General features: G+C 39.5%; 1 protein-coding gene across 1 annotated transcript in view; it reads right to left on the bottom strand.

The window, feature by feature from the left end:
- Positions 1 to 15,213, bottom strand: part of cdh6 (cadherin 6) — a 134,212-nt gene that overhangs the window by 57,221 nt on the left and 61,778 nt on the right. The window contains exons 3-5 of the mRNA XM_042498026.2: positions 6,655 to 6,949; positions 5,590 to 5,709; positions 1,970 to 2,143 (exon numbers count right to left, since the gene is read on the bottom strand). Of these exons, the coding sequence (XP_042353960.2) occupies positions 1,970 to 2,143; positions 5,590 to 5,709; positions 6,655 to 6,949 (589 nt within the window). The remainder of the gene's footprint in view (positions 1 to 1,969; positions 2,144 to 5,589; positions 5,710 to 6,654; positions 6,950 to 15,213) is intronic.

The following is a 15,213-nucleotide window of genomic DNA, read 5'->3' as shown; positions in this document are numbered from 1 at the left end:
TTACATAGTGGAGTAGTAACCAAGTGACACATGTAATTAAAACCAGTGGTCACTTGTCACTCACTAATCAGTGTCTACATGCTGTGCTGCCCATGGAAAATCCAAAAATTCAAATTTTTCTCATTAAATGTTTTCAGAGGTGGTCGGTTGTGTGTTAAAGGTGGTTTTGAGACTCTAGTGCTGGTGCTCCTTGTTCTATGAATTTGAAATGCTGCAATTTAACCCTTGCAAACTGCAAGCGACCTTTTAACCCTAAACAAATTGGTGCAATTTTTTTTTTAAAAATTGGGAAATGGCAATGAGCAACGCGGTAAGAAATGTTACAAACATGGCAAGGAATTGATAGATGTTAAAGTAGTGATGCATGATAATGATTATTTCAACCGATACAAATAAAGCAATAATTTCCAGCTTCTAGTAGCCAATAAAATACAGATAACCCCTTAATTTCTTTTTGTTTGTTTCTCATTACCTGAGGGTATGAAAGGCTGAGATGTAGTGAGTACAGATGAATTTATCATTATAGCACTGACCTAACCAAATATAGGTGACATCACTCAGTTAACACAACAAAAACAAGAACAGTTCTGACTCTCCAAATGGACATTTTGTTTTCAAATTAAATTCTCTGACAATCTGTCAAATCAGAGTAACTGTAAATTGTATCACATAATAATTATATAAAAGTTTTTATACAACCAAAAGCCTACGGCTGCTTAGTCTGTAGATTAAACACACCAGCGAATACAAATAGATCGTTAGTAGACTGCTGTGACCTCCAGAATATTTTGTGTTTTTTTACATTTTTGTTTTCCTCCCTCTTTTTTGTCAACTTTTATGTCAACTTGAATTGTAAAAAATAATGCCAAAAATAATATTCTGTTTGAGTTACAGTGGAACTTCACAGTGGAACATTCTCCAAAATGTCAGGAAGCACCACAGCTACAGAACAGTCCCTAAAGTAGGCCTAACAGCTTTGTTGTGATCTCTGCATATTTACATGTTGTTCTGCTTGTTGTTGGAAGGAATAAACATCAGATATCAGTTTATTCCTTCACATAACCGAGCTGGAAACCCACTATACCTGAACTCACACCGCATCCAGCGTGTCCTCTCATTACTGTCATACACACATGGAGCAGAAGGAAAGAGGGGGTAGACGGTGGCCGCTTACACTGGTGTTCAGTGGTTACTGAGAGCAGCAAGCATGGTTATAAATGACAGTGTATTTCCTCCTTTTATTGCACAACATCCATAACAGTGTCCCCTGCACAGTGTCCCCTGCACTACAGTGGAAAAAAGAATTGAAGGAAAATCTGGTCAATGGCAGGGAAAGAGTTAAAAAAAAAAAAAGAAAAAGAAACAATGGGGGAAACCCTGCTGCTGTCTGTGATGACATGTTTTGGACTGATCTAGCATGTGCAGCAGATTGACATCACGTGCAGCATAATGTAGTACTGGCCGAGCGAATGTTTTCAGAAAGATGTTTTAGCTTACAGTTTAACTGTAACACTAGATCCAGCCGGCTGCTATTGTTTCACACGGACCATTCCACATAACATGACCCAGCAGCAAGAGCGTTATTGGTCCGGTACAGTGTGGTTTTCTTAGGTCATGTAGCACCAATTGTACTACAGAGGTGGCTTAGTTATACGTAAGGACTGTCTTTATATCCGTGAATTACATCTTTAAATGCAACACCTGACTGATTCCTAAGGGGACGTCTGATTGGTGGATAGAAACATGACATTCAGTCACTCTGACATTTGTGTATTAACATTCTGTCTCCTTCTTTGGTTTTGTTTTGCCAGGATGTGGTCAATTTCAAGCTAAGAGCTAATCTCAGAGACCCACTTTAGCAGACATGACTACAAGCATTTTCCTCTCATCTTCATATATAAAAGGTATGGGAAGACAGCGATCATTGAGCTCTGTGATTAATGGGAGTGTGTGACTGAATGTTTCTTACTCTGAACGAAGCAGGGAGGGTTGTCGTTGACGTCAGTGAGGGTGATGTTCACCACGGTAGTTCCAGTGAGCCCTCCTCTCTGTCCAGCCATATCTTTAGCTTCAATCACCACCTGGTAGTGCTCCCTCTGCTCACGGTCCATGTCACCAGGACCCAAGGCTGTCCGGATCACACCTGAAAAAATCACACATTCTTTGGTTTCTATCTGCTCTTCATTTTCTTTTTGTGTTCATCTTTAGCCGCCTCTTAACAGAATCCTCCATCAAACTTTAGAGAGCAATCTGAGAACGCGCTGTTTCCAATTAAAATGTACCAGTTGATGTGAGACTTAGGGAAACACAGCTGACTTTCTCGACTCAAACAGTTGTGTTTACTCTTGTTTCTTCTGTGGGCGGTTGAGAGGAGGACCTGCCATCTGTCACACTGATATTGTGTTTTTTTTTCAATCAATACACAGCCGTTTACATGTGTTCTGCAGATATAATCTGGCATATCTTCAATAGTACTTCAAAGCATCTGATAAGCAGGTCACAAAACACATTCAATCATTTTGGTTTCCACCACACAGAAGTTAAGGACAAAGCAGAAATTGGTCTTGTGAAGATGGATATCAATCTAATGTCATAAGTACAGAGCAGGAGTGAGGGCATGCTTAGCTTAGCTTAGCTTTAAGACTAGGAACAGGAGCGAACATCTAGCCTGGTCCTGTCCAACGTTAGAAAATACAATACAGTGGTCCCTCGTTTATCGCGGGAGTTACATTCTAAAAATAACCCGCAATAGGCGAAATCCGCGAAGTAGTCAGCTTTATTTTTTACAATAATACAATAATACAATTTGCAATTTTTTTATTTTAGATGTTTTAAGGCTGTAAAACCCCTCACTACACACTTTATACACTTTTCTAGGACAGGCATTATCATCATAACATAACACATCAACACAAACACAAAGTTCAAACCTTCTTAGAAAAATAAGTCCAGTATTATAGAATGAAACCAAAGATCAAAACCTGTTTTCAGGCCCAAACATTTGTTTGAGAAATAAAAATATAAACGTTTTCCTATAAATAATTATGATGGCTTTTAGAACTAACAAATTTAATTTTTAACGATAAACCTACGAGGTTGGACACATAAGAAATTATTAATAGTGACTCACGAGTATTTCACAGTTCCTCCGACCATGCCTAGCGATCGAAGATTTATGTAAATTTTGCAAGCTGAACGCATTCTGTACTGTACAGGAGACACGGCACGGAGGAGATTGATTGACAATGGTCTACAGTCCCTTAGCCAATCAGGACGCAGAACACAATGCGCTGTAAAAAAAAAAAAAACATTCAAAATTGTACTAAAAAAAATTCACAAAACTGCGAGGCCGCGAAAGGTGAACCGCGTTATAGCGACGGACCACTGTACTACAAAAACCTTTAAGGCCATATCCACTCTGATACCTTTTTTATTGTTAGACAGGGCTTTCAAAGGAATAGTTTGTAAGATTAACATCAAGGATTACAGATTGCAACCAGATGAAACTCCTGGTTAGAACTTCTTCAGTGTTGAAAGAGGTCTTAACCAGGAGCCGAGCTAGAGGTCTAAACCAGTCAAACATTGAATAAAGCAGATTCATGTGGAGAAAAAAAAAATTCTGATTCTCTCGTTGTGGAGGAGTTTCTAACTACAGTGGTCGATGCAAAAATGCAGATGTCCTTATGTAGAGCCGGTATTAGGTTTATCTGTTCTGGGCTAGAGCTTTGACACTTTGACCGAATCCGATTGAGCTTGACCCGACCTCCCTGGATTGGGCTGGGCCGGGCTGTAATTTCTCAGGCTTGAATCAGGTCAGGTTCTTGCCAAATTAGCGTTTATTTATTTAATATTTTTATAAAACTGTAGTGACCTGTCTCATGCTTAAATGGCACTTTGGCAGAGTTTTAATGGACTGAATCACAAGAAAGAAAGACAGAGGGTGGAGAGAGAGAAAGTGACGGAACATGTGGAGAACCAGGTGAGAGACAGCTTAGGCCAGACCACTACAGAAAACAAGAGAAACACAAAGGGGGGCTGGAAGGTGACTTGGTTGGCAGGTTCTGCTTCTCCCTCCCCAGCAGTGGCAGAGATGTAAATAACATGCAGCAGAGAGCAGTGATCAACATCTACGTGCTGCATCACCATCACTGTGCGTACTAGACACACTGTGGGGGCAGCCTGCTCTGCCAAAACTGTCATGCTAGACTGAGATGACAGACAAACAGAAGGAAGAGCAGAAGGAGAAGTGGTGCCAGGAAACACGCCAGCCCTTGCTAGCCCAAACCTGGGACTGATGATGAAGCGTTACAGATCGCACACATCATGGGTGTGCAGCAGTCAAGGTGGAGGAAAACAGATGAGTCTTTGCAACGCAAATACAGCGACCTATCAGAGCGGTACCAGGAGCACTGTCTATCACTGCAGGATGGCAAAGGACTACCCACACAAGAAGGATGAAATCACAATGGGTTTGTAGACCGAGCTTTAATGTTTTGGACTTGACATGTCATGACTGATAAGTCGCAAGAAAGGAAGTGGGAGCATGTCTGCTTCATTCTCACTGTTTTCGAAGGAAATCAAACCAATCTGCTCGAGTCTCATAGGGTCAAATACCATCACTTTTTTCCATGCTGGTTTTCATGCTTTGTCATGCTAGCAGAAAAGCAAAAACTCACAGCTTTAGCTCTTCACTGCTATGTGAACAGTCTGATACTTTGGGATGTCTGACTGAGAGGCTGATATCAGTGAAGATAGGTCAGTGGCAGCTTTACACTTTGATGCTTTTACTTTGAGAAGCTTCAGGAAGTCTGGACTGGAGATAACATCAAGTTCCAACTCTTCATGCATCTGGATGGGGACTGGAGCCTTTAGTACTTGCTTGATATCGACTGAAATGTGTTCATAGCTCCAAATCTCCAAAACTGTAGGCTATCAAAAGCATTCAAACTATTCTTTTTTTCAGATAATTTCTAATTCAAATCATAAGGTTGCTGATTTCACACTGTATTCTCTTTTTGACAAAGTTCTTGTACGTATGCCTGAGTTTTAATAACATTTCATATTTGAGAGGCATAGCTGATTCTAATCAATGAAAAGATCAACAAATTCTCACCCAAAGACGTTGCATATTGTTGTTTTGTCAGTGGACCTTTCTGTCTACATATTACACCCCAGATATCCTCCTGCATCTGCTTTTAACATGCCGGGACGCTGTGACTAATGCCAGGATATAAACAGAAGCATGCGGTTAAATTTTTCAGCTCCTTATATTTTGTTGTTACCAGCAGCATTTCTACCTGACACTGTCGAGCAGCATATATTAACACATTTCCCAGCCCAATCTTTTTCCTTTTTGAATGACTTCCCCTCCTTCGGACTCTCAGACTTTAATGAACATTCCCCATAAATTCTGCCGTTAGGGTTTGTCGCTGTGGGTTCTCTGAGAAAATAAGACCTTACATAACTTCATACCTCTGATGATATGTAGATATACTGTATCTGAAAGCCTTTGGTTTTCCTGGAAGTGAAAACCATTCTGTACAACATGCAGAGTTAGAGAGATTTCAAAGATAATTGTGTCAAACATACCTGTGTTTGGGTCCACAGAGAAGTACGGGTGTCCCTGGCTGATGCTGTACACTAGTTTGGCACTGTTCCCATACATACTGTCATCAGCATCTGTAGCTGTCACCTGGATGACTGATGTACCTGAGAGAAACATTGACATAGTTATCAGTGACCCAAGAATCACCACATCTGGGCTACCCCTATGATGCTTTAATTACTTGGAAGAATTTTTGAAATAATGTCACTTATAGTGACATAACAAAAAAAGGGGCAATACTTTCTATGAAGACTACATCTATAATGCATTCATAATGCTTAATGACTACACTCATAAACACACATAACACTTACTCATGCACTATATCAACAGTCATAAAATATCATAGATGTGACATAATGATTTTAAAGTGGCAAGGGTCTTATGGATGTACTTAATTAGTTATAAAGTAGAGCTTGACTGTTGGGGCTTACAATGCGTTATAAATACCTATACTCACCTAGACACCCATCAACGGTCAACTGTAGTAAGGACTCATAGTGTGATATAACAGTGAATGCAGTATCATAAGTTATCATTCTATTTGTTAAGTAAAGTGAGGTACACATTGATGCATTTCTAATAATGTATGCTTCATCATAATGTTTCATTATTGGTGTTAACTCAAGTGTAATTACTTGCATGCATGAATAAGAATCTATGCAGTATTACAAGTGATTAATACCTAAAATACACTACTTTTATACATTTTAAACACTAAAGTGTGACACTGTGACATCTAAAGACAATGTGTCAGAGTTTTTAGTCACAGAATCAGATTTTAAAAAGACTGGGGAACTTTCTTGGTCACCATTTGCAGCATTGTTGTCTTCAAAAAGGAGTAAAATAGTGCACAGAAACTGCTGCAGCACTTGAAATCCAAAGTGAGTATGCTATATGCTGTAGCTAGCTAGCTAGCAAATATTGTCCCCATCCCAAACAGGCAAGCCAAGTTAGCCACTGAAATGTTTTCTATTGTGTTTATGTGTGTAGTCACTACAAATGTGGTCTTCATAGAAGTGTTATCAAGAACTCTCTTCTTTCCTTACCAATATCAGACCTCTCAGGCACACTGCCGGAGTAAACTTCTTTGCTGAACGACGGCTCGTTATCGTTGATGTCGTGGAGTTTGACGGTGAACTCTGTCTCCGGTTCCAGCTTCTGACCTGTCCGTTTGTTTACCACTGTGGCTCGGAGAATATAAAAAGCCTTCTCCTCACGATCCAGGCGGCGAGTGGCGTGCAGGTCACCATTGTTCTCATCAATGACAAAGATGGACCCTGCCCCCTCTCCAGACAGAACATACTTGACTAAGCCATTGCCATGGTCCTGGTCTGACTGGAGCTAAAGATGGACACACATACAAAGAGGAAAGGACAAATTATTATCCTGTATCAGAACAGACTTCAGTTCAGTTCATAGTTCAACAGCAGTGTAACGTCGAGGGTTGTACCCAACTCAGAATATCAGATCGAATCAGATTTGACCATTAGCCTATATACGAATATTTGAAGATTTGCTTGTTTTTCCATAAAGGTTTTAAAGTTTAATCAGGGTTCAGCGGGATGTAAATGTAAAAGTGGTCATATAGTAAACAAGCTAATGGCACTAAAAACAGATTACAAATCCACAGAAAAACAAACAAAATCCAGATACTGTACAATATTTAGTTGCTGTGAGCTGTAATTTCACTACTTCTGTTTAGAGGAGAGAAGATGCCGTTATCTCGGAGCCTCACAATGCAGAGTGTCTCTTCTTTTGTGCTGCTGCTGCCTCTACCAAAGAGTAGCGTGACAGTCAAGAACACTCACTCCTCAGCAAAGTCTTGAGAACAAAATGTCCCCAGAAGCACACTACACAGCATACTGACTAGACTGCTTGACTTGAAGCACACTCAGTTGACTGAGGGGTCTCCAACTGATGATTTGAGTCTCCAACTTTCAAGGGGCAGCCCTGGTAACATCCAAAGACTTCAGTCCTTATCTGATCTATAAAACTTGTGCTTTCTTGCACTTTAGAGTTGTCTTATATTTATCTCTCTGCAGGCAGTTTGATGCGGCCCACTTCTTCCTCTACAGTGTACAGTTTAGGATAGGCTACACCCCCAAACTTTAAAGAGATGGCAGTGCCTTTTATTGTGGATATAAATGCTATTTTCAGTGTTCTACTATTTACAGAGCTACAGATAATAACTCAAATACACCAAGTAATGGCTGGAAAAAAAATATTCCTGAGATTTGTTACACTGTTTTACAGTATGACGGCCTTCCCCTCCATAAATTGATTCTCTAAATTTTTATTATTTCCTCCATAGTCTAAGGGGCTCCCACAACCCATGTTTATGTCAACCACTGAATAATGGATTTTTCGCTAATATCCGATATGTTGATATGTAACAACTCATATGGCTGATAACAGATATTGATAAATCCACTTTTTTACCCTCTTTGTAATCACCAAGTCTCTTTTGTAGTGGAATTAACATCATACTTTTATCCTGATGGTCCAGCAGACATGCAAGACATGAAACACATTGTTTTTCAATGTGTAATATTCATTCATTTTGAAAAATAAGAAAAACACTTCAACATGTTTTGTACATGTTCACTTTGTCAATGAAAAAAAAAACAGTTTGTGACACAGAAAGATATCAGTATGTTGGATGAATCTGATATTTACCAATACCAATACCAATATCTGCTGATGACAATGATGTGCAAATATTATCGTGCATACCAATTATGCAACATTTGTAAGTTATTAAGCAGAAACTTAATATTTCACTGCAAAATCCTGTGGTTAATGACTGGTTAGTTTTTGGTTATTAATAGTAAAAAGTTTTTGTGCCAATATCCACCATGAACACAGCAAGGTTTCTGTAAAAACAATGTTTTTCTGTAACACTATTCAAAATATGGGTCACGGTTCACTAAAAAAAAAAAACATGTTTGGGGGCTGAAAAGGTAAAAAAGGACAACAGGCAAACTCCACACAGTAGGGCTCCTCCACCCCCAGTTCGAACCGAGGTGCGACAATGCTAACCAACAATGCCTCAATGCCATTATTTTCTTTGAGTGATTGGGATGGCCCCAAACATGCAGCAAGGCTGTCCTCAGAAGAAAAACAATAGATCATTTGATCAAATGCCTAAAAACACCTGTTTTTATCTTTATCTTGACCATGACCGTGGCCTGTCAAAAACAACAGCAGAAGGACCATAATGCTGTTATAACCCCCAAAGCCTCTTAGGGAGGTCTTGGTCAACATAGATAGTGGTTTGGTTTCCTACTAACAGTTTGAGTTGGTTACTTTTATCCACGACCACCATCTTTCCCTAAAGGGTAAGTCCAGTGACTGTCTATATTTTTATTATTGTCAGTTAATCCCACATGCAGACAAAACAACACTGAATGTCTATCTAACAAGTACTGTGTGTATCTTCAGCCTGGTAGATCTCCTTACTCTGAGACGCAGAGCTCCATTGTTGTTAAAAACACATCAGTGAGCCAAACTGTTGCATTGATACGCCTTTTCCACCAACATTGAACCAGTTCTGCTCTAGTTCCTGAACAAACATTTCAACCAAACATAATTAGTATAGAATGTGAAAAGTTGGTTCTCAGCTAGCACCAAAAAACTGCAGTTTTTTCTTGACCTTAAGGGCAAACAACTGATGACATCAGTGGGCATGTCATATCCTTCAGGTTGGAAAGACAGGATGGAGAAGTCAAGAAATCTTCAGAAAAGTCTCAAAAAGTCTCATTAATTGTTAGTTCCTGATGGGATTTTTTTTTGGTGATGTACAAATATCTTTAAAAACAGGACAAATTTTTGCAGGTCATCAATACAATCCACGATTTTGCTTCTACTATTTACTTCTGTTGTGCACTGTGTGACACCTTCCTTGATTACAATGGTTCCACTCAAAACTGATGGAGATGCAAGAATCCTGAACAGAGCTGGTTCAAAAACCAGAACTGATTTGGTGGAAAGGGGCTATGGGTAACATGTTCCTGCATTACCATGAACACACACTGTAGTTTATTTTTACTCAGTCATATATACACACCATCCTGCTGCCACTATTTACTAGTATGATTAATCCATCGCTAAAAAGTAGTCCCCAACAAGAGCGCTGCTTTCATCCTGTTTAAGTGATGTTTGATAAACAAAAAAAGACATGCTTGTGAGGCGATTTTAAAAGTTTACATCGTCAGTGGGCACAAATAAAATTGGGTCGGGGAGCCACAGAAAGGGCAAGGAAGTCAGACACTATTGAGCACATCTAAGCTGCATTTCCAAAAAAAGCATTCAGTATAGTACCTTTAGAACCAAAATAACTCTAGATTTGTTCAGTGTTTCCACCGCAAACTACTGTTACATTTGGGCGGTGTTGTTGTCACTTACTGCTCCGCCCAGCAGCACTCGCTGTATTTCTTTGTTCACCAGTGATAGAGAGTGAGGTCTGCACCCTGTTAACCGTTCACAGAACGAGGCTGCACACCAACATTTACAGAACAAATAGTCTCTCACTATGGGATATTCATTCTTGTCAGGCAAGAACAGGGGTTTAGTGCTGCTGAAGCACATAGGAACAACTTTGCACCACCTTTATTTCTCAAAGTGAGGATTAGAATAGGATTAGAATGCCCTGTACCCTGCACAAAACTAAAAAAAAAATGTATCACAAAAAAAAGGTACCATCCATAACTTTTTACTATGGAAAACAATGCATACTGAACTGAACTGAACTGAACTGACCTGCTGGTGGTAATGCACCAGTTGTTGCTTGTAGTGTTTTTATGGGATTTGTCGACGATAACAGAATGAAATGTTAACAGCCTCATCCTCTTATAGATTGGAAAGTGCTCAGCTTCTTTAACGCTGCCATGTACTTTATGTTATATTCTGCCACCCTGGATTGATTACACTCTCCTTCCTCAGTGGACTGACATTAATCATCCCTGTTAAAGTATAAGGACCAAGTATATGTGGTGTTTTAGCCCCGTCTGGTCTTAATTAGTCCATTTAGTTCGTTCATATGTTAATCCTTCACTATGGTTTCCCTCTCTGTATGGAAAGGGCTTACTGATGGTACACAGATGGAGGGAAATGAGAACACACAGGCCAGTGGATGATAGTGACAGGTTTATATAAGACAGAAGCAAAGAAGAATAAAGAGGGAAAACATAGAAGAAAACCAAGAGTCAGCTCAGCACTAAGCAACAAAACAAGAATCTTCTGAAGGCAAAAAGTGTGGCTGCAAATGAAGAGAGAGCAGCAGAAAGCCAGAGTTGGTGTTGTGCCTGAAGGAGTAAAAATCTATCGGATCTGCTGTGAGATCTGCTGCTTTTACTCTGATACCTGCAGCAATAACCTGGCTCTTTCTCTCTCACCTCATGTCTTTGTCTGTATCTCTCGACCTCAAGTAGCTCGCTGTTCACCTTTCATCCCTTCATCCCTGCTTCACTCCTTCAGGCCAGGTGTTTGGGTGAAGCCTTTGATTGTGTGTGTGTGTTTGTGTGTGTGCCTGTGCGTGTGTAGAGGTATGTGTGTGTGTGTGTGTGTGTGTGTGTGTGTGCGTGTGTGTGTGTGTGTGTGTGTGTGTGTGAGCCATTATAGCTGCTTTTTTTTTTCTGAAAGATGTGAGGTACTTACAAACACAGGCTCACGATAGCATTACAAAAGGACCTCATAGTTTTATTTTAGAAAACATCTGACCCCGACCTGATTTATTCAGAACCCATTTTCATTTAGATATCTGGAGGTTAGAGGTCAAAGAATCCCTGTGAAATGGCTATGCTGTTTTTCCTCGCCGAAATTTGGCCTAACTTTGGAGCATTATTTAGCCCCCTTCCTGGGAAGCTATGATATGGCTGGTACCACAGGATTCTTCGGGTCTTCTGGTTTCATATGAAACCACGATCATCAATCAAGCTTTAAAACCTAGTGCCATACATTCTCTTAAAGAAAGGAATGTAAGCCAGAAATCATGGCAATTAATGCAATTTATTAAAAAAAAATCCATCATCTATGGATCTTGATCTTATCACACTTAACATGATGCTGATAGCCCTCATTGAAACTTAACTTTTTAACATTGCTGTGGTATGTGATGTGTAATGTGTGGTTAGATTTAGGCACATAAAGCACTTGGTTATGGTTAGGAAAATATTGTTTTGGTTTAAAATACCAATTTTTGGGAACACAATCCCTGCTTGAAAAGCAGTGATGTCTGTAAGAAACAACTGCTTGTCGTGGCAATATCAACACTGGAAACACAGCGATGGGTCTCTGAAAAAACACCCAGCGTGGGTGGCTGAAAAGATATTGGAAAGCCATCAAAGACTCATTAAAATACAGCACTGTTTGTTAGATTCTAAAAGTGGATTGCAATATGGCAGCCGTCTTGCCTAGATGTCATGTCATCCACTACCCCCTTCCCCTCCTTATGACGAAGTCAGCTAATATATTCTGTCACTTCTGAAACATTGATGATACATATGAAACCTGCAAATGTAACTTATCCATGGCTTGCAGAAATGTGCAATGCCAAACTGGGCTGCATCCAGCAGCAGCTTTTTAGATGGAATCACTTGTCAATCAGTGTTCAGGGGAACAAAGGATGAAACACCACGCTTATGTTTTATTCATTCAGGGACTTTACATGTTAAGGACTCTGTGGTTGGTTATGTGGGACTTTATTAAAAGGAGAAATAAGTGGGTTCTGCACTTCCCCACAGCATGGCTTTTTATCATAACCAATACCTCGATGAGTGGCTCAGCTTCTCAGTTTTCTGGCCTTCAAAACTCACTTTCCTGCCCATACCAATGAGCCTTGATGGGAAACAAGACTGCTGACTCACAGCCTATCTTTCTTCCTCTTAAAAAAAAAATCAAATTTGCAGACTTGGCCAGTTGGAGTTTTGCTAGGTTGTCAATGAGAGGATTTTCCTTTCAACTTAATATCTCTGTTCCCACAGAAGTCCTGTTCCTCTGAACTGAAAAAAAAAAGCCATGGCCAAGGTCTTTTTAAGCTATTGATGTTAATACAATGCAGAGACGGTCTGAAACGTGCTCAGGATGACTGCCTACTCCACATTACTCATACATGATCTGACCAGACCGACTGAAGGCTTTGCCCCTCTTCACCTTTCTGAGCATTGCTTTTTACTGCTTGTTGACTTGGTGCCCGCCACACTGTTCTTCTGCTTTGGTTGACATTGATTCCAATTAGTTTCTATCCAAGTGCCCAGCAGATAAGAGACAAATGAATGAAGAAACATACAGAAAGACAAAGTGCTCCATGGGCCACCAGATGCTTCCAGAAAAAGCTTCAATACCCCTTGGCATACTTTTCACATAGCTGAGTTCTTAACAATCTTTTTCCAGTGGTATCAACAGTCAACACATTTTTATCCCAAGTAGTCACATATTGCAGCTTTGTCAGTGGACTTCTACATATTTCATATTAGGTGTTTTTCTGCATCAGCTATTTCTGTTTCAGGATGCTGCTAACGTGATGTCAACACGATCACACAATCACCTCAACCCCATAGGTGCTCTCGCCCTCCTTTTATCATTACCAGCAGCATTTCAACCTGATTTGGTTTGGCTAATCCTGTCCACATGCATTTGTTGCACAATGAAATGTAAATAAGAGTTGTTTTAGCGGTGTTGTACTTTTATTTTGAAAGACTGTATGCATCTCACGAGCAGAAACTGTTTTTTGTTCTGTTAAAACTGAAGTGTATTTTGAAAAGACACAATGCATTTAACAAGCGTAAACTGACACGGCTTCCCAGAACATCAACAACAGACACACCCAGAATACCTAGCATGTCATATGTGGACATCAAAAGTCCAATTAACACACTGTAATATGCGATGAGTTGGGAGTGTGAATGTGTTGGCACTACACTTCCCATGATGCCATCAAATTGTATCTGTTTGTCAGACCTTCCATGTCTTAATGGCCACACATTTTTAAACTCATGCAGTCAGTTTGCAATGTGGGTTTTCTGTAAATGATAAAATTATAGCCTCCAAGCCCAAGGTTATAATGACCCTGTTTGACTGCCTGTGATTGGTAAAATTGTTGTAGTTCCCCTTTAAATCAAGATGGCTGGGTTACTAATGAATGACTGACATTGGCTATAAAGCTTTGTGAATGGAGTTGAACTGCATGTATTAAACAAATACTGGAAAGCTGCTCCAAACTGAACACAGGTTGAGTTATATAGTGAATGATAATGATTTCATTGAAGTCTCTACTTAAGGTGGACATGCTTCTGGTGGATTATGGATTATTGAAGGAACAACTAAACCACTCGAAATAGAATTTTGTATAACTCTGATGAGGATGTGGGGATAATTAGGCTCATACACACTTGCACCACATTTCAAAGAAAGCAAAAAGGTAAACCAGATGCATGCACACACACAGTCAAATATATTGACAATGTGAGAGCACTGAGGTATGTTTAGAGACATTATATTTCACACTCCATCATTTACAGCTCCTTTTCCCTCCACCTTTGAGAGGGAATACTTGGGAAAATTCAGATATTATTTTTCCTGAGCATGTGAGCCAAAGGAATTGTTGAACAGATTGTGGAACAGCTGCAGTGATAATGCAGGGTGTGTTGCATGAAATCTGTATGAGGAATCAACACTGTCATTTATAACAGCAGTCAGGATGAAGGGGATGATGTTTCTGATCTCACTCAAAGTCAGGTACACTGAGTACTGGAGTGTGCTTTCTCTCCTTTGTCCTACCTTCAGTTCTTTCTTTGTTACTTTATTTCCAAAGTATTGTTACAAAGATAAAGGGTAATTTTGCCCAATAAAGCAAAAACCAGTTTTCCATCTTCTAGTGCATCTACCTCAGAATCTTCTGCTGCTACCCAGATACAACAGAGGTATAAGGGATTTTAATATTTCAAGCTCAAAGCATTAAAAATGTACATTTGAACTAGAATAAACGCCAAGCGGTTGTATACCTTTGGGCACCAGTCAACTTACACTCACAGCTGAACATTATGATGTCACAGTGAAGTTGGCCTTTGACCACTTTGATATAAAATGTCATCACTTCATATTAGCCGTTTGTGTAATATTAGAGCTTAGAGCTATATATATATATATATATATATATATATATATATATATATATATATATATATATATGTGGCAAAAATAACTTTGTGAGACTTACATGTTTTGTTCAACATGATAATCTTCACAGATGAACACAACTTTTGTGTGTTTTGAAGTGTAAATTATATCACCAGAAGCAAAAAGCAATTATTAGGCTATACACAAACTACTTTGTGATTGCGCGTATTAAACATCACCACTACAAACACTGTAAAAACACGTTAAAACACAATCGAAAAATATTATAAACAGATAAATCTACAACTTCGAGTGGGACCCTGTAAAGCTGTAAAGGTGGACAAGTGGGTTGAATGAGTTTCTGTGTCTGCTGTGATGACGTCTAATGTGTCCGACAAACACTGTAGTCCCATTTAGCCACTTGTTAGCAACCGTCTTTTTTAAGACAAGTAAAACCTTAAAAGTTCAAAAATTGGGTTTAAGCGGACGTA

This window comes from Plectropomus leopardus, chromosome 12 (assembly GCF_026936395.1).
Source record: "Plectropomus leopardus strain MGB_pleo_1.0 chromosome 12, ASM2693639v1, whole genome shotgun sequence".
NCBI classification, from domain to species: domain Eukaryota; kingdom Metazoa; phylum Chordata; class Actinopteri; order Perciformes; family Serranidae; genus Plectropomus; species Plectropomus leopardus.
The sequence above is the reverse complement of the archived record's forward strand: the minus strand, read 5'-3'. Positions and strand labels throughout refer to the sequence as shown.